Source organism: Schistocerca cancellata, chromosome 6 (genome assembly GCF_023864275.1).
Source record: "Schistocerca cancellata isolate TAMUIC-IGC-003103 chromosome 6, iqSchCanc2.1, whole genome shotgun sequence".
Classification (NCBI taxonomy): Eukaryota; Metazoa; Arthropoda; class Insecta; order Orthoptera; family Acrididae; genus Schistocerca; species Schistocerca cancellata.
Genome location: NC_064631.1, coordinates 176,505,039 through 176,524,594, shown reverse-complemented (window position 1 = coordinate 176,524,594; position 19,556 = coordinate 176,505,039). Strand labels below are relative to the sequence as shown.

General features: G+C 40.3%; 1 protein-coding gene across 1 annotated transcript; it reads left to right on the top strand.

Annotated features, from left to right (window-relative positions):
* Nucleotides 1–245: 245 nt before the first annotated feature.
* Nucleotides 246–17,828, top strand: LOC126191296 (uncharacterized). The gene is made up of 6 exons (XM_049932122.1): nt 246–350; nt 8,851–8,950; nt 11,458–11,637; nt 11,817–11,874; nt 12,043–12,213; nt 12,307–17,828. The coding sequence occupies exons 1-6, from the start codon at nt 341–343 to the stop codon at nt 17,047–17,049; spliced, it is 5,262 nt and encodes a 1,753-aa protein (XP_049788079.1). The 5' UTR covers nt 246–340; the 3' UTR covers nt 17,050–17,828.
* Nucleotides 17,829–19,556: the final 1,728 nt, after the last annotated feature.

Below are 19,556 nucleotides of genomic sequence, written 5' to 3'. Positions count from 1 at the left end.
CGGCCGGAGTGGCCGTGCGGTTCTAGGCGCTACAGTCTGGAGCCGAGCGACCGCTCCGGTCGCAGGTTCGAATCCTGCCTCGGGCGTGGATGTGTGTGATGTCAGCTAGGTTTAATTAGTTCTAAGTTCTAGGCGACTGATGACCTCAGAAGTTCAGTCGCATAGTGCTCAGAGTCATTTGAACCATTTTTTTTTTTCAACCCGTAGCTAGCACGCTAATGGTAGTGTTGTTGTTGCGGCAGGTCCGAGCGGTTGGCCGCTACTTCACCCAGTCAACCCGTACCTGACGTGCGGCCTGTGCAGCGGATACCTCATCGACGCCACCACCATCGTCGACTGCATGCACTCCTGTAAGTACACGCTGTCGCCTAATCAACAACTTAACAGAGTGTAATAGAAGGCATGTCCAGAAAGAAAATATACGAGGCGTGTTTTTTAAGTAAGTACCGTTTTGAAATTAAAAAAAAGACATACTAAGATATCTCAATAATTCTATTTTTTACATGAAAGCCTGTACCTTAATCTACGCACTGACGCCATTACAATCTGATTCTTCCTTGTTTACGTTGTGCACTGAGTGTTTAAGATGCCTCCGATAATTGTGAGTCCCGCCGACTGTCAAGTACGGGCTGCTGTAAGATTTCTTAGTGCTAAAGGCCTAAAAGCGACCGATGTTCATCGTGATATCTGTGCAGTTTACGGAGAAAACGTTGAGTGACGAAATGGTAAGAAAGTGGGTGAGAGCGTTTAAAGATGGCCGCACAAATGTGCATGATGAACAACGGAGCGGGCGTCCTTCGTTCGTTAATGAAAGTTTGGTGCAGGAGGTGGACAATAAAGTGAGAGAAAACAGGCGCTTTACGATTTCCTCCCTGCGGGATGACTTTCCTAATGTTTCTCGTAGTGTTTTGTATGGCATTGTGACCGAGCCCGTGAATTACCGAAAATTGTGCGCACGTTGGGTACCGAAAATGTTGACGGATGTGCGCAAAACCAGAAGTTTAGACAGTGCATTGACTTTCCTTGAGCGGTACCACAACGACGGTGGTGATTTCTTAAGCCAAATTGTTACGGGCGATGAAACATAGGTGGCCTAAGTCACACAAGAATCAAAGCAACAGTCCATGGAAGTTGAGCAAGGGCATCGTTTTGCTGCAAGACAATGCCCATCCGCATGTGCCGAATCAGACCAAAGATCTCATCTCATCACATCTTTTCGATGGGAAACTCTAGATCATCCTCCGTACAGCCCGAACTTGCGCCCAGTGACTACCATTTGTTCCTACACTTGAAGAAACACCTGGGCAGTCAGCGTCTTCAAGATGATGACGAAGTCAAAACAGTGGTGATGGAGTGGTTAACAAGTCAGGCGGCAGACTTCTATGAGGAGGGTATTCAAAAACTGGTACAACGTTATGACAAGTGCCTCAGTATTGACGGAAATTATGTAGAAAAGTAGATTAAGGTACAGGCTTTCATGTAAAAATAATATTATTGAGATACCTTAGCACGTCTTCTTTTAATTTCAAAACGGTACTTACTTAAAAAAAACACGCCTCGTACTAGGTTTTTAATCAAAAACAATTATTTTAAAAAACTGCAGGATATTCTTGATGCACTTGTTGGCTACTTTTCCACATGATTGCCATCCCGTTTAATGCCTGTGGTGAACCGGGACACTAGCTTCTTTATTCCCTCCTAGAACTACTCCGGCGCCGGCTCCCTCCCCCGGTTCAGAACCTCGTTCTGCACCTGTTCGTCGGTTCAGAATCCAACTGCACTCACATGTCTCTTCAGGAAGTGAAGAGATGATCGTCTGAAGGCGCCAAGTCGGGGGGAAACGGAGGGGTTGTTGGAAACATCCCAACCAAATGAGTCAAAGAGCGCCTCGGTGGCTGAGGCTGCGTGAGTACGGCCGTTGTCGTACAACGGGCACACCCCTGCCGACAGCATTACCCTACTTTCGTCTTGAACGGTTCTCTTGAGTTTTTTTGGGGTCTCGCCATATAGCTGCTCGTTGATGGTTTCTCCCCGAGGCAAAAATTCGACCGAAACGGTGCCTTATTTGTCCTAAAACAGTGAGACCGTCATCATTTTGCCCGAAATTGTGGTTTTGAATTTTTTGGAAGATGTGGAATAGGTGTGACACCAATGAGTGATCCACGTATCATCTCCAGTCACAATAGAGCTTAGAAAACCCTATTCTTCCAATTGAAGTCGCTCAAGAAACTCGCTGGCTCTGTTCACCCTGTTTTTCTTTCGCTGCGCTGTCAGCTGTTTGGGTACCCATCTTGAACACAGTTTGCGGTATCTCAGCGTTCCTGCGAGAGTCCCGTATAAAAGAGTTCTGCAGAGAAATTTCATCTGGTGTCAGTCTGCGGTCTTCACGAACAGTTAAAATGGAGGTCGTCCACTCTTTTTTTCAGCGACTTGCAGACTCTGGTCCCGCAGCTCGAACAACGGTTGTGAAGAAACGACTGGAAAAAATCTGTTCAGAATTATTCTAGGACTGGAGCTTCTAAAAGGAGCACGTGGAGGCCCGGGTCGTAATTGGCACATCCTGCGCGGACATATGCGCAAACTATTCACTGCATAAATATGGAACCGGCATCATTGTGTTCTGGAAGAACTGCACTAGGTTTTCATGTTAGTTTTATTCGCAGCAATAAATGCTTAAGACGATATACCTATAGTTCTCGAAGATTCATTTTCGGACGACATTACCGTATTTTCGATGTGCGCGAACCTTTTTTGTTATTGACGTTAGGCGAACACATCGAGCGAATGAAATCTTAAAAATACGTCACATTTTCATAAAATTCATCTATAAGTACATACTGACTCCGCAAACGACCATATATTGCGTGGCAGACAGTACTTCGTCGCACTACTATTCCACTCACAAATAGAGCGAAGGAAAATCTACTGTCTGCAAAGCCTCCTATGGAGCTCCAGTTTCTCTCTTCTCGTTTTCGTGGCCGTTGCTCGAAATACACACTGGCAGCAGTAAAATCGATACGCAGTCACACGAAAATGCTGGTTCACTCTCGCAAAATTTCGCCTCTCGTGGTCTCGCGGTAGCGTTCTCGCTTCCCGAGCACAGGGTCCCGGGTTCGATTCCCGGCGGGGTCAGAGATTTTCACCTGCCTCGAGATGACTGGGTGTTTGTGTTGTCCTCATCATTTCATCATCATCCAGGAAAGTGGCGAAATTGGACTGTGCAAAGATTGGGAAATTGTACGGGCGCTGATAACCACGCAGTTGAGCGCCCCACAAACCAAACATCATCGTCATCATCACTCTCGCGAAAAGAGCGCTGTGTTATCTCCAGGGATTGCCCTGTGAGTTCACAAAGTATCTCCGTAATACTTGCATGCTCACAGAACCTTCTCTTAACAACTCTAGCAACACGTCGTCCGACCAGGTGGGAATCCAAATAATCGAACATTACTCAAGAATGCGTCGTATTAGTCTCCTATACACGATTTGCTTTACAGAACAACCAAACTTAACCAAAATTCTCCCAATAAACCGTCGACCATTCGCCTTCATTACCACAATGCTCACATGCTCGTTCCATTTAATCTCTCTTTGCGACGTTACACCTAGATATTTAACCGACGTGGCTGTGTCACGCAGCATACTGCTGATATTGTATTCGAAACTTACGGGTTTGGTTTTCCTAGTCATCCGCATTAACTTACATTTTTCTACATTTAGAGCTAGCTGCAATTCACCATGCCAGCCAGAAATTTCGTCTGTCATCTTTTATCCTTCTCGTACACCAACAGCATCATCAGCAAATAGCTGCAGATTGCTACTCACCCTGCCCACCAAATCATTTATATATAGAGAAATAATAGCGCTCCTATCACACTTCTGAAGATTAGATGGGTAGATCACATAACTAATGAGGAAGTATTGAATAGGATTGGGGAGAAGAGAAGTTTGTGGCACAACTTGACCAGAAGAAGGGATCGGTTGGTAGGACATGTTCTGAGGCATCAAGGGATTACCAATTTAGTATTGGAGGGCAGCGTGGAGGGTAAAAATCGTAGGGGGAGACCAAGAGATGAATACACTAAGCAGATTCAGAAGGATGTAGGTTGCAGTAGGTACTGGGAGATGAAGAAGCTTGCACAGGATAGAGTAGCATGGAGAGCTGCATCAAACCAGTCTCAGGACTGAAGACCACAACAAACAAATCGCACTTCCCTGGGGCACTGCTAACTAAACCGTTGTATCTGATGTACGTCGCCGTCGAGACCAGCGTGCTGGGTTCTTATTACTTAAAAAGTCTTCGAACCATCAACATGTCCGGGAACATGTGCCGTATGAAACTTCCTGGCGGATTAAAGCTGTGTGCCGGACCGAGACTCTAACTCGGGACCTATGTTCCGTAAGGTCTGCAAGGGGGCACCATGTCGGATGCTTTCCAGAAATGTAGGAATATGCGAGCGGCCTGTTGCCCTTCACCCATAGTTCGCAGTATACCATGAGAAAAAGGGCAAGATGTAGTTTCGCACGAGCAATGCTTCCTAAAACCGTGCTGATCTGCGGACAGAAACTTCTCAATCTCAAGGAAATTTATTACATTCGAAATCAGAATGGATTCAAGGATCGCAAAGTTTTAAACATGGCTACTCGGTCCAGTGACCGTTTATAAATTGAAAATGAAACAAATGAGTCCTCGGTCATACTTTTTTAGTCTTATTCACAAAGCTTCAACACTTCTAAGAGTGCCTTCATAAGAATTTAGACATACAGAGTGGTTTATAACATAATTACAAATTTATGGAAGAAATTTTTTTAATATGTAAAAAAAGTGTAAGTACTGACTAACAACATTAGACAGACACAGTACTCACATGTCAAGTATAACATAAGTAACAAGCTAGAAGGGCTTTGGTCACAAAAATTCAAAAAGAATGTGTGAAGGCGAGCCTCTTAGGGCTGCTCGTACCTGTACAGTCATAAATTTGTAATTATGTTATAAACCATTTTGAATGTCTAAATCCTGACCAAGGCACTCTTAGAAGTGTTGAAACCTGGTCAACAAGACTAAAAAAAAGTGAGATCGAGGGCTCATTTGTTTCATTTTCAGTGTTCAAGAATTCAGCAGCAGACCAATGTTAAGGATATTGGTCGGTAATTTTGCGGGTCCGTCCTTTTGCCCTACTTCTATTCCGCAGTGACATGCGATTTTTTCCCAGTCGCTTGGGATTTTGCTCTGGGAGAGAGAATCGCGATGAATGCAAGCTAAGTGACGGACCAGTGGCCGTAGAGTACTATTTTTTAAAACCGAATTGCGATTCCATCAAGACCTGATGATTTACTTGTTTTCAACTCTTCGAGTTGTTTTCCTAGGCCAGAGTTGCCTAATTGACACAGAAATGACGTGGCGCGGACGGGGCGTGGGCAGTTCGCACCGAAGTGGCTCTGTCAGAGGGATGCGGGGTGGTCGCGCTGCGAGTGCATCACAATATGTCGTCTTCATCAGGCGAAGAAGTTGATGCTCACGATCTTTTGCAACTCGTTTATACCGGCGCATCCGTTCCAGCAGAAAAAGGGAAGAAATGTAGCGCATTCGACGTGATGAAAGAAGTGAACGTGTGTGTCTAATGTTTCCGACATATTTACAGCATGTGTCAAAAGTGAGTGTTTCTATTTTGCTTTAGACGAAGTTAACGACAGCATTCAGAGAGAAGAAACGAAACCGGATTGTTTTGGTCATAATTCCATTTTTCGTGTGACTTTCATTTGAACGTACGCCTAAATATTGCTGATTTTGTGAGAGATGTTAAAAATATTACGACACGTTCCCAAAATCTGATAATCCGTAGATATTTCACTGCTGTAGACCACAAATTCCTCGTTACGGGGCGTATTTTCGTATCATGTAATATAGTTTGTCCTTAGAGGAATGAACAAAGCACCCTTCCACTATCTGGATTCCAGTGTGACCAACGCCGAGGACTACGGATGCTTTTGTGCAAGATGGAACCAGAGGTCTTCAGACGTCTAATGCGCTAGACAAAGCGTTGCACGGAGGCTCTTCCCAAATAAGAGTATTTCTGGCGGCACGCTCCTTCTGACTACCCTACTGCACTAAGGGGAAAGAAAAGTCGTAACACCTGCGACAGTGCATTTGTTAAAGCCTTGCAAATAAGCCGAGAGGTACTGGAAAAAGAGACCTAGATAACGTTAGAGTTTGCCCTTTGTATGATAAAATTTTGCCAGTAAAAAGTGCCAGGTAGAAAGCCTTACTTGACGTGTGACGTTATATACCAGCTGAAAAACGGAATTTCTACAAACAAGTAACCAGTGAATAGTGGATTTGCACAACTGCCTGGCAAAACGCGTTGATTGACGCAGAACATGTTACGCTGAGTGTCCAAGTTTAGTGTAATTCCAACAGGAATGGCGTTAAATATTCCCGTATCGTAAGCTAATGCTTGTGGAGATTTGTAGTCCAGTAAACACCGTGTGTTTCGGCCTTTGTTGTACTTTCTCAACCTAAGATTACTGTTTCTGCAATAAGTAACACAGAAAAACCAGAATGTTCCAGGAGCACGACGTTATAATTACACAGATTAAACATTCTTCGTGCATAAAAATACTGTTTTTTCAAAGATAATGCAAGTGAGTATCTAATGATTGTTACAAAATTGCGTTTTACGTCGTAAACACCGCCTGCACCATGAAAGCCCAATTACCCAGAAAGCATAAAATATCCAGAACAGAGAATACTTCAGCTACCGTATATCTATGGTAAGATCTCATTTCTCATCAATTGGTCGCTGGAACACACGTCCTTTGTTCGACAATATGTGAACGAAAATAGTTACTGAATGTTTGATGATGTAGCTGTCAGTGTAGACAAGGAAAATTTATGTATGCTAACTCTGCGGCTAGATCTGCTATTCTGTACCTCTAGTTTTAAAATGAAAATAACTCTTAATGCAGTATTAACGTAAACTGTGATTGTAACTGACTTCATAAACCATATACGAGAGAGAAACTCGAGCCAGAAATGGCTTAGCTCGCGGCCATAGCGTTGAGTGCTGTGTGTCGTAGCTCGTGGCAGCTAAACATCAAAAACTAGTCACATTTTTGCTCTGGACCGGAAAGAGGTATCGCTCTCCTTCCACCGTTAAAACCAATTTCGATATGTTAGATATATTTGGTACGCAGAAGCGTACATCCTAAAACTCACAAATTTAAACTGGCCGGCGACTACGTTCTTCACTGCAAACTTTCCTGAATATGCCTGATGGTTTACTTCTTTTTCAAGTATCACAATAACTACGGGAAATGGCGAAAATAATACCAGTTCACTACCAAGCTGTGATAGATTATAAGATGCCAAATTTTTGTTCCGAATATTTCTTCAAAATCGAATAAGACAGACTGCAAAGTGGAGAACACAATGGTATTTAATTTTTTTTCGGGTGAGAAGTAAGAGGGTGAGTAAAATGAAAACCTTAAATTTGTAATAACAAACCGAAATTTCGCGCCGTTATCCTGTAAGATGGTAAGCGTGCTACAAACAGCGTTCAGAATGGCCTGTAGGTGGCAGCATAGTGCAGATGCACACATACCGTCGCAGTATCAGCATAAAGATGGCCGCCCCACTTGCGAGTTGCACCAGGGAAGAACAGCATTCTGTTATTCGGTTTCTGCGTAGTGAAGGAGTGAAACCTATTGAAATTCGTCGATGAATGAAGGTTCAGTTCGGTGATGCATGTTTGTCACAGTAGCAATGGAGTAGGAAGTTCGCAAATGATGTGACTTCAGTGGAAGATGCTGCGCATCCAGGTCAGTTGTGACTCCACAGAACATTGCAGCAGTTGAAGCCATAGTCAAGGAAAACCGCCGAGTGGCACTGAATGACATTGCAGCATGTTTACAGATTAGTCATGGCTCAGCACACCGCATTGTGCATGATGTGCTCCAGTTTCGCAAAGTGTCTGCAAGATGGGTGCCACGGCAGCTGACTCCTGAAATGAGAGAACGTATTGATGCTTGTGAAGAACTTCATCGGCGATTTGAACGAGAAGGTGGAGGTTTCCTTGTAAGAATAGTTACTGGGGACGAAACCTTGGTTCACTTCCACCAACCGGAAACGAACCCGTTTAGAACCACCAGCAGGGAAGGTTATGCTGACTCTCTTTTGGGATGAAAAAGGCGTCATTTTGGACCATTACATGCCTAGAGGGACCACTGTCACCAGTGCATCATAAACAGATCTCCTAAAAAATCATCTGCGGCCTGCAATCAAATCAAAGCGACGTGGATTGGTCTCAGCAGGTGGTGTCCTTTTGCAACATGACAATGCAAGGCCCCACACTGCCCGTCAACAGTTGCAGTGTTGTGTTGGCAGAAGAGCCAACACCGTGTTACTAGAGGAGGCCGAAATGCACGCGTTTTAGCTCACGCAGGCTGGAGTGAGGAGGGAAGAACTATACTGACGTGAGGTCTGGAACATGACAAGGAATTAGAATTCAGAAAGCGGACGTAATTAGTTTGATACTCAACTTTAATCCATTAATGATGAACGTCGCTCTTGACTGTACAAACGATGGGTGCCACATGTCTTTGTAGTCCTGAAATGCTCCTTCGACCCACAATGTAATAAATTTGTCTCTGTGATGCCAAAAATCTCACTGCAATGCCCTCGTTATTTACGATATTGTGACTGCTTCCGGTCGCCTCAGATGTGTACTCTCAGGACATTAATTGTTTGAAAGAAATACGTAGCAAAATAAAGTCTTACGTAAAAATATAGTTAAATAAAAAAAATTTTGTTTGTTTGGTAAGTTTGTTACATTTGTGTTTCTCTTTTTCCAGTTTGCCGAAGTTGTATAATACTGCATCTGCGAAGCAATTCGTTCTGCCCAACGTGTGAACAAATCCTCCGCAGATTTGATCCTCCACTCCACGGCCTCAGGTAATTTTTGGTTTCGTGAAACACCTTCTAAATTAACGACTGATGACCATTTTGTTGCAAAACTATTTAAAATTTGTTGTTTATATTGATTAATTCAAAGTTTGTCATTTTGCTGTCATTTGGACTTTTCGTAAAGTGTATGTAATGTGGATGCCTTAACATGGGTGGAGGTTATTTGTAGTTCATTTGAGACACTACAGAGCTCACCGGTATGAGGGGAAGTGTGGCAGGTAGAGATATAAGGAGAGGAATAATAAGAACGAAAGAATTACTTGTGTATTAACAATCTGTACCAAATAATTATTTGCTTGCTTGCGGCGGCCAGTCAGACCAAAGTTTATCTCTTTGCTCCATCAGTTAGCCCCACCCATCATTTTCCCATGAGCGTACTCTTCTTTATTTAGCCTCAGCTTAGCAATGTCTTTTTTGATGCTATTTCTTCACTGTCTCTCCAGCCATCTCACGTTACGTGATCACAACAAGCTAATTACTTTGTTCAACTTGTGTTACAATTCCTGATTCCCCACTAGTGTTCTGCAAATAACTATTTCTACTACATCTCTACTTGTCTTCTTTTCTTATTGGTTAAAGTGTCGGCATGAACACTGTGTTCTATAAGTAACTGCACTTCTCCATCTCTTGGGTAAAGGTTGGTGTCTCAGCTCCAGGGCTGGATTATTGCTGTGTTTGTGTTATGGTAACCGTTGTGCGTGAAACAAACTTACATGTGAGTACTTTACCAACAGAAAAATATACCCTATTTCCTGCTTAGATTATAGTCAGTATTTCATTACACATTAGGTGCCTATTTAGTGAAGCATTATAGTGAGAAACTCATGAATGTACCACATTCAAATGATGATGGATACTAACATGTGTGATACAGAGGATACAGTATTGCATCTGTCAGTTCTTAGACTGTTATCACAAGGCTAATAAGTGTTCATAGTGAAGAATAGAATTCATTTTGTGGTTAGAGAGAAAGGCATTTTAGTAGAAAAATTTCAACTTTGTCTTGCAAGTAATTTCATTGCTGTATAGGACGGGCAGTTTTGCAGTGCACACTTCAGTACCATTATTCTTCTCTGAATGTAAAAAAAAGGCAATTGAGGTCATAGAGATAACCCACAAGTAGTTCAGAATTTGCCTGGCTGGCATAAAAGTTATACAGGTTTCAGTGTGACAGTTACATGTGTTGCATGAGGGTTGGTCTTAATGTGTTAGAGGGCAAAACTTAACTGACATGGAATTAATGTCAAAACTTTCTATAACTGTGACCATTGTATTTCTGTAATTAGAAGTAGGGGTCATTCATAGTACACATCTATACCTACACACCCTGTTGTTGATGGGTGTGTGTGCTTCACATGGCACTCCTTGTTAAGGCTTCTTCTCGTTAAAATTGTATATGTAATGTGGGAACAATCATAGCTTAAATGCCTCTGTGGTTTCTGTAATTAGTCATGTCTTCTCTTCTCAGTCTATATGGGAGTGATATGTATAGGGGCAGGGGGGGGAAGTGAAATATATCTTCAGATTCTTCACTTAATAGTGATTCTTGCAGGATAAATGAGGTCTGTCTTTAAGCATCTGACAAATGAGATTTTCAGCATCTCCTTGACTTTCTTCAGAGAATCGAAACTGTTGTGGTCATTGCTGCCTCCCTTCTTTCTATACCTTTAGTCCTATTTGGTATAGGTCCCTCAAACTTAAACAGTATTCTAAAATGGGCTGCCCTAGTTATTTGTAAGCAGTGTCCTTTGTAGAGTAACTGTATTTTCCCAGTATCTTGTCATTGAACTGAAGTCAGCTATGACGAAGCTTATGAGATCAGTCCATTTTATATCCTTCAAATTTTTACACCCAGTTATTTGTATGACACCACTTGTGACTACCTGATGTGATAATCATAAGATACTATTTCTCTGTATTAAGTTAAGAGCACAGTTTTGTATTCCTGAACATCTAAAAGAAGACATCAGTCTTGGTATTGCTTACATATCTTATGGTCTGACTGGATATTTTTGCAATTTTTTTCATTCAGTACTTCTTTATAAATAAAGGAGTCATTCATCAAAAGTCTGAGGTTTCCATTGTCTTCCAGTTCTAAATACACCACACAAACAAAAGCATCCCAACACACTTCCCTGGGGCATGCCTGAACTTAATTCAACGTATGTCAATGATTCTACAGTCAAGATAACATGCAGCATCATCCCTACCATGAATTCTCAATCCTGTTTGTTTGATACCCCATATAACCATACTTCCATCAATGAATCGTAAATGTATTGACAGTATGAGACAAACACGAATTTTACATTACCATTCTCCCATTTACTCAAGACTCTCAAAGAAAGACATTTTGTAAATAATGACTTCTTTCAAACAGTAAAATTTCGGGAAAGTATCAAGAGTTTTCACATTATGTAATGAAAAACAATTTTTAGTGTCACACTTACTATTCAAATGGCAAACAGCAATAATATAAACATCTGTTTTAATAGGAGAGACCATACTCTGCAAACTCTGGTGTATAAGATGGTGCCTGGACTTTACCGCAAAGAGAGAGAACGTCGTAAAACGTTTGGACAGCAGGACCCACAGCAGCGTCGACTACCTAAGCCGGCAAAGAACATACTTACAGACGAGTTCAAAATAAATATTTCACTGCAATATGATGAATGGTGAGTGACAGTGAATTTGGAATCATTTTTGTTTATTAACCAAAATGGCTGGAAACTGTGTGTGTGTGTGTGTGTGTGTGTGTGTTTTCCGTTTTCTATTAGATACGTTATGGTTGATTAAAGAACAGAAACCTTTTTGTTATCTAATATTAATAAGTAATCCGGTCTTTCCTTTTCAGTGTGGAAAATGAGGGTGGTGGTGGTGGTGGTGATATAAACAAGGAAGATAAAGAAGCAGTAAGTATTTCATAGTATTTTGCTTTATGTTCCTTTTGACAATAATATCTCTGTAATTCCTACACCTGCTGGTAAGAGAAGCAGACAGCAGAATGGTGGGGAGGGGGGTGACTGAATTATTTACTGATGCCATGAAGTAAATGTTAATAAAATGGTTTTCTTTTCCAGAAACGGTACCTCAATTGTCCAGCTGCAGTTCGCATAAAATATTTGCAGCACTTTATAAGAATGAAATATGGACTCAGTGAAGCCCATAGGGTGGATATAATTTATAATGACGAGTGTCTGCCACAAACCTTTACTCTTAAAGATGTCATGTATATTTTCTCTCTGGACAAGGTGAGTCTATTTTTGAAGTGTGACTTGCATAAAGTGAATACAAAATAAGGAAATTTTTTTCACTTGTGTAATTTACATATTTTTATATTTCAGTACAAAACAGTGGAGTTTGGCTTCAGAATATATCTTCAGGATCCCGCAGAACAGAATGTTAGTGCTCAGAATGCATCTTCTGTGCAAAAAAAGAGTCGGAGACAATACAAAAGGAAATCGCCAATGAAGAAAAAACAACCTGTTGCACCGACCCGGAGCAAGCTTTCCAGATCGCAGTCTACACCCAATGTATCTGTTTGCATTGACTCACCTGAACCGTCATCTATCGTGCCTGCAGTAAGTGAAGAGTTTGATGTTACAACAAAGAGTAAAAGAGGGAAGGGTAGAGGACGGGGCCGAAGGGCACGAAGTGGGACACGTAAAGACAAAATTTCTTTTGCATCCCTTGATGATGATATGCTGAGAGCAGGTCATCTCTTAGAAATGGAACTTGATTCCATTGCTTCTACTAGTAATTACCAAAGTAATAGTGTGACTGAATGTGAAGACATTAATCAACAAATGACTGAGAAAAGTGCTTCTCCTGAAAGAGTTACTCATCAAACAGGAGCTTCAACCAAAGACAATAATGGTGTCAGTATGCCTTTTGTTCCTGTTACTTTTTCAGAGGATGCAACTCCTACAGCAGAAGTTGGAGTTGCAGTTGCCACTAAAGGCGATGCCTTTTGCGTGGAAGAAAACCTAAGAACACCTTGTGAATCTTTCAAGATCAAACTCGGTGAAACACAAGACAGTTTAGGTGAAGTAATTTCAGACAGTGGAAGGGAGAGGATTCCTATCTGTAAAAGTGCTGTAGCGTCTCACAAACATGATTCTTCCTACAACTCTTGTACTCCTCATAATGAAGGTGCTGCATCACAGCAAACTGCTACACATGGGAAGTTGGTATCCACAAGACGTCATAGCAGAACGATGATGTCTCCTCCAAGAATTACCTCCTCCAAATGCAATAATTCTGATGTTTTTGATAGTAGGCACAATACACAGTGCAGTGTTAGAGAGCAATTCCATGATGTCTCTATTGTGGATAATAGTGTTCTAACCCAAGAAGGCAGTCAGTTATCATCAGTTTGTGGTAATCGATCTTCAAGTATGATTGGAGTCACAGAACAGAAAGGTGGAAAAAGTGCAACAGTTGACTTAAAAGTAGATGGGAATGGCCAAATTCTCAACAACTGCCAGCAAAATGTTAATGTGCTAAGTAGTGAAAAGCGAGACAAAATAGTAAAGGAATCAAAATGTCCAGTTGCAGCAGAATATGTTCCTCCATCAAAGAGACTGTGTGTAGAGCAAGAACAGAGCTTAGTGCTAAATGAGAACATAGGGGAAGGCGAAGATGTGTTGGAAGGACTGGAAGGTACAAATGGTAATAAAGTGGAATCTAAAAAGAGAATATGTACAACTGAAAGACAAAGCACAAAATTTCTTAAGACTGCAGATGCAGTGAATGCCTCTGTTAACATATATGAGACTGAGCGACCTGAGGTGAATAATGGTTTCAGAGATATGAAACACAAAGTCAACAATAATATGGAATTGATAAGCAAACATAGGGAACAAAAATTTTCAGGAAGTAGTAAACAAAAAGCAAAGATGAGATATCGAAACAAGGTAATGAAGCAGAGGAGAATGCAGTTAAAAGGAACTGCACTTTTCAAAACACTAGAGCCACTATCATCAAGCCTCCGTCGAAAATGCATGGTCAGTAAAGTATATGGTTTGGTAGGCTTCAGAAATATGAACTGCAACAAAGGGAGATGCAAATCAAAAGGTACTTCTCGTAAAGATAGGAAAAGACGAATCATGCATTCAGTACTTATTAAAAAATTTGACATTGATTATGGTGCTGCCACTCATTCCAGTGGTGACATTTCAAACGTAGTGGCTGTGCCGTCATTAGATGAAGGCAAGACAGAACTTCATGACTCATCTCCACTTCATAGGGATAATTGTAAAACATGTCAAAATAATCAGAGTTCTAGTGTGATCTGGAAAAAAGTTGTCACACCAAGTAGGAAGAGAAGATTCTCAGAGACTTGTGAGAAAACTGACAAAGAGCATGTTATTGGTGGGAAGGTTAATGGGCTAACAGCAGTAGGTGTTAATGCTGGCCTTTCAAGAGAGACAGATGCAGGATCTCTGAAAACTGTCAATAATGTAAATGAAAATGAAATTACCGATAAAACACATGACACCAACAATTGTACAGATGGCAGTCATCAGACTGATGCACTTAGTAGTTCGCAGAATAACTGTGGCACAACATCCTTGACAACTAACAATACAAAAGAAGCTAGTTCTCGTAGCTCTTTGAGTATTGACAATGTAGATGGTACAAAGGTACCAAATACTCATAGCAGAAGTGGAAAAACGCTGCAAAATGAAGTTAAAGCTATTAATATTCAGAACAGCCAAACAGACCATACTCCTCTCATTACAAATCCTTCAAAAATGGCTACCGACAGCGCTGTAAAAAATGAGCTTGTACAATGCAAAGAAAACTCGAAAAAAGAACCCAACATGTCTTCCAAGGAAAGCACAAGCTCCAATAAATCTTCCAAAGCAGGTGACAAAGACAGTAATTACTCTGATAAGTCAAGTAATTACTCAGAATTCGATGATTTCTCTGAGGAAGATGAATTAATTTTAAGAGTTTCAGAGCATGAGGATGATGAAGTAACATCGAGAGTGTCTGATCGTGAAGATGATGAGATTATGAATGAAAATGGTGTACAATCGCAAGAGCTTCAGAAGAGTGCTAATGAAGAAAAAATAGTCACAGATGAGCCAAAAAATAATTCAAACAAAGTATCAGAAACCAGTGACAGCTCAGAAGCCAAATCTAAAGAGGGAGGACAAAAATTCCCAGGAGTTCCTTTACCTGCTGGCTGCGAATTGAAAGATGCTGAACGAATCTCAAAGGAGAAAGGTACAGAGCCCAAGAGTGGGCAGAAAAGTTGGTCGGAGACAAATAGACCTGATAAAGTGATTTCTCATAAGACTTTATCTGCCTCCCATTCTGTCAACAACAGAACTGGAAATGTTGTCAATCCTGTTAACAGTAGTAACAGTTCTCATCAACAGTGTGCATCAAAAGGCAACAATTCAAACCCTGTGATACCACAGACTGTTGCAAATAAGACCGATAAAAAACCTAAAACGGGAAATTTATATGAGCTTACAATAAAACCCAAAGAAAATACAATTGTTCCACCTCCTTCCATTACAATTAGTAGGCTCAATTCTAATTTAAAACCAAAACAGAGGACTGACACAAGCAATTCCACTAAGAATAAAAGGCCCTCCCTCGAGATACTGCCGGTCAAACCTTCAGGCGCTCAACACTCTGCAGCTACTGACAGGAGTAAAAGAATTAGTGTAGGCAGCCCATATTTCACCCCAAAAAGGAAACCAGCTAATTTGCCACTTTTGAAACCACCACAGCTTCTACAAAATGTAGTCTCTCAGGCACAGAATTTTCCCACAGAAACAGTGACAAAAAATGGTTTACAAATAATACCAACTAGTACTAAAAGTGAAGTAGTTTCTAGTAGTTCTCGGAAACCCGTTGCTACAACAACCAATGTTTCAAACAATGTTAACAGTAAATCTTCTGAAAATACATCAAATAAAAATACTCGTGCTGGAGAAGCAGTATTGGATTTGTCAGAAAAATCAACAAGGTATAAGGTATCATCACCAGAATCGTTGAACCAGACTCCGAATGAATTACAGCCACCAAAATCATATGTTACTGCAGCTCAGATTGCACAAAATAGAGCCTCTCTCTGTTCGACTCTGGCCTCAAACTTCCAACACTTCCAGCATCATTTTAGTGCTAATACACCACCTCAGAATCTTCCACAGGCTGGTATTGCCAGTGCACTGGGCACAGCACTCTCCTCTGCTTTGCGTGGTACGCTGACCTCCTCACAAGCAGCACGTGGTATTTCAAATGATGGAATTCACCCTGCTGTGACAAATCCAGCCTTTATGGTGAATAGAAACACACTATCTGGTGCATCAATGCAGTATTGTAATGCTAAAGATGAAACTGAAAAATCAGTGAAGCAACAGCTATATCAAAACATCCAACAGAAAACCAAAGCTGCCCATACAGCTGCAGCTGCTGCTGCTGCTGCTGCCTCAAATCAAAATATTAACAGTCCAGCATCACAAATGATGTATGGAAGAAATGTGAGGATGCAGCCTGGCGTCCACATGGGCCACGTCCACACACCTTCAGTTTGTTATCCAGAAACCAGTCCCACTGGACCAAAAGAATATCCTGACCCACGATCTCCTATTCCCTTGTCTCCAACGACACCTGTTAGTTCACCACTTTCTCCTACACATCAGGTGATGGCAAATTTTGGGTGCTTAAGTCCTACTTACAATCCACATCCACTGTACAAGACATTTACCCCTGCCAGTTCTGAAATAGCGTACGATAGAGCAAAAAGGAATCTCATGCCAGAACACAGGAACCCTGGACCCAGTCAAACAGTTCGTCACATCCCAAACCCGTCAACTCTTCAATTCAGACAGCAACGCAGAAACTGCTCTCCGTCAAATGCACCACAGAATGTGCCATCCACCTCAGCAAACAATTCTTTGAGCAGTAAAATGCCATTCTTGCACCAGAGGCTATTGGAAGCTAGTAACAGTGCCTCAAAAAATGTTCCAGCAACAAGCACGGCATCTGGTTTAGCATTAAACTCTGGAAATTTTGTTTCACATGATAAGACTAAACCCTCAAGAAGAAACTCTGCTAATAAATAACTCTTAAGCCGAATTTAACATAGTTTTCTCTTGTGAGATGTCTCTTCACTATTGAGCTGTTTCTGACCGTGTGAGAGAAGTACATGTATTAAACATATATTGTCAATGTTTTTTTTTTTTTTTTTACAAATGCAGTGTACCTCATGCTTCTGTAAAATGTCTCATATTACCTTTTTAAGGTATATAAAAACTGAAAAGACTATAATTTGTAAAAAGTATTTTCATAAATACTGTGTGAACTACTCAGTTTGTGAGATTGGAAAAATTATTTTACCCATGTACAGCTGAGAGATCATTTAAAGATCTGAAACATTAGTATGTAATGATATTTTCTTTAAAATCAGTTTTGAAGGTTACTTCTTGAAATATCCAGTCGTAAATATTGTTTTGTGCATTTGGCCAGTTGTAGCCATATTGTGAGGACTAGCATTCTTCTGATACTTCTGTTTGTACTTATATGCTTGTTAGTTCCTAATTATTATTATTATTATTATTATTATTATTATTATTATTATTATTATTATTATTATTATTATTATTATTATTATTATTATTATTTGTAATGGCTGAACTGTTACTTCCCTGAATCTTCATGTTCTTTGCACTCTGTTACTAAAATGTGTAAGATGAGACTACAGTTTTGCGTAGTTGTATATTGTGTATACTTGTAGATGCAGTTTGTTTTCATATGTATGATATATTGTTATTTTATTAGTAAAAGTATTAGGTATTAAGTTTGATCAATGTATATTACCTGTTGTACAAAGGTGGAAAATATATGTGTATAAAATTTTAATAATCAACTCCATAGTCTTACTGTTTATCATATTTTACTCAGATTCTCCCCACAGCTTATTTCACTATTTAGGAAAAAAGGAACTCCACACACCTGCTGCAGCTTTATAGATAACATTCTGTTGAATTTCTGAAAAGCAAACACACTAGGTACTTTAATAAATGGTTAACTTCAGTGCAGTTTATTCCATTCTTATACTACAATTTAGTAAAAGTCCTTTCATCTGTTTTCATACCAAATAAATAACCAGTGATATTACGAAAACACATGTAACCTTTCTGACAGTTAACAGATTAGATATCCCATATGGCCAACAGTGTACAAATACTTTCCAGATATGTTTACCAACACAATAAAAAAAAACACTGAATCAGAGAAAAGCTAAAAGTAAAATAAAATTCCCATTACTTTTTGAACACACCTTGTGCAACTTGTACAATGTATAGTTGCATGATACAGTGAAGTGGTAGTTGTTAAAAAGGCTGCAAGCATGGCCCACTGTACTGCATACAAAGGATACGATCAGCAATGGATGACACTATGGCAGGCTGCGACTGAATGGCACATCAAGGCCAGGATGTTGAGTTGATTTTTATGTAGATTGTATTAGACATGCTATTCTTGAAGGCACACTTCAGCTCTTAGCATAACTGTTTAAAGTGTAAATATGCAATGTAACATGAATGCAAATTGCTAAACTACACCTAAAAACAGAGCTGAAGGTAATGAATCATAAGCTTCTAGAATCAGTGTTACTTTCATCAAAACATCAAAAAGTTTCATAGGAAATACTTTCCTTCCTCCATTGCTTATGTGTGACCTACACTACTCCAAATATCACTAGATTCAACTTCTCTAGTTGTAGCTTATGGTTAATGCTCAAAGTAACAAAGGTTTGTGTATCAAATACCCATACAACACATGCAGGTGACAGTCTGCTTAAAATCTCCCACAGTAAATACATGCTGTCACTGGTCGTAGCTTGTGGTGCTGTTATAGACTTGTATAAATGTGTGAACTGAATTTCAGATGAAACTGTGGGCCACTTGAAAGAACTGCAGCAAATGAAGTAGACTTCCAGGTCCGAGTCCAATGTGTTCTACATGGGTGAAACGTACATTAAAATTCAACCAAGTAACGCATTTTTGAGATAATCTGTTCATTGTTTTAAACAATGAAATTACTCGGCCTCATCATGTTCTGTTTAAGTAGACTCTTGCCTTGATTGCTGAAAGACTACATAATGCTCACACTTAGTGGATGCAGTGGTACTAGGAGACACTCACATGCAGAGCTGAACCCAGGAGTTTTTGAGACCAAACAGTTACATAATCAGCCAGAAGTGCTTTTGAAAAACCAATATTTTTTGCTATAATGATTTCAGTCCAGTGCATATCTTAAAGTATCAAAATTTGTATTAATTGTCAAATCCTTCAACATTCTTTACTCGAATAATAGATTAGACTTAAGAGATATTTCATGGAAGAATATGCTCCACTTTGCATAAGTCATAGCATTAAACATACAGTGATGATCTGAATCTTCCACATAGCCAAGAAAATAGTGAAAACTACATAAATTGTTAATATCTCCAAAATAGGTGAATATTGAATCATACACCAATTTTAATGTGCATTATGAGAAACACATGAGTTCTTCTTCAGGAACCTGACCTACCAATAGAACATATCTGAAATGTTGAGAAAACCTC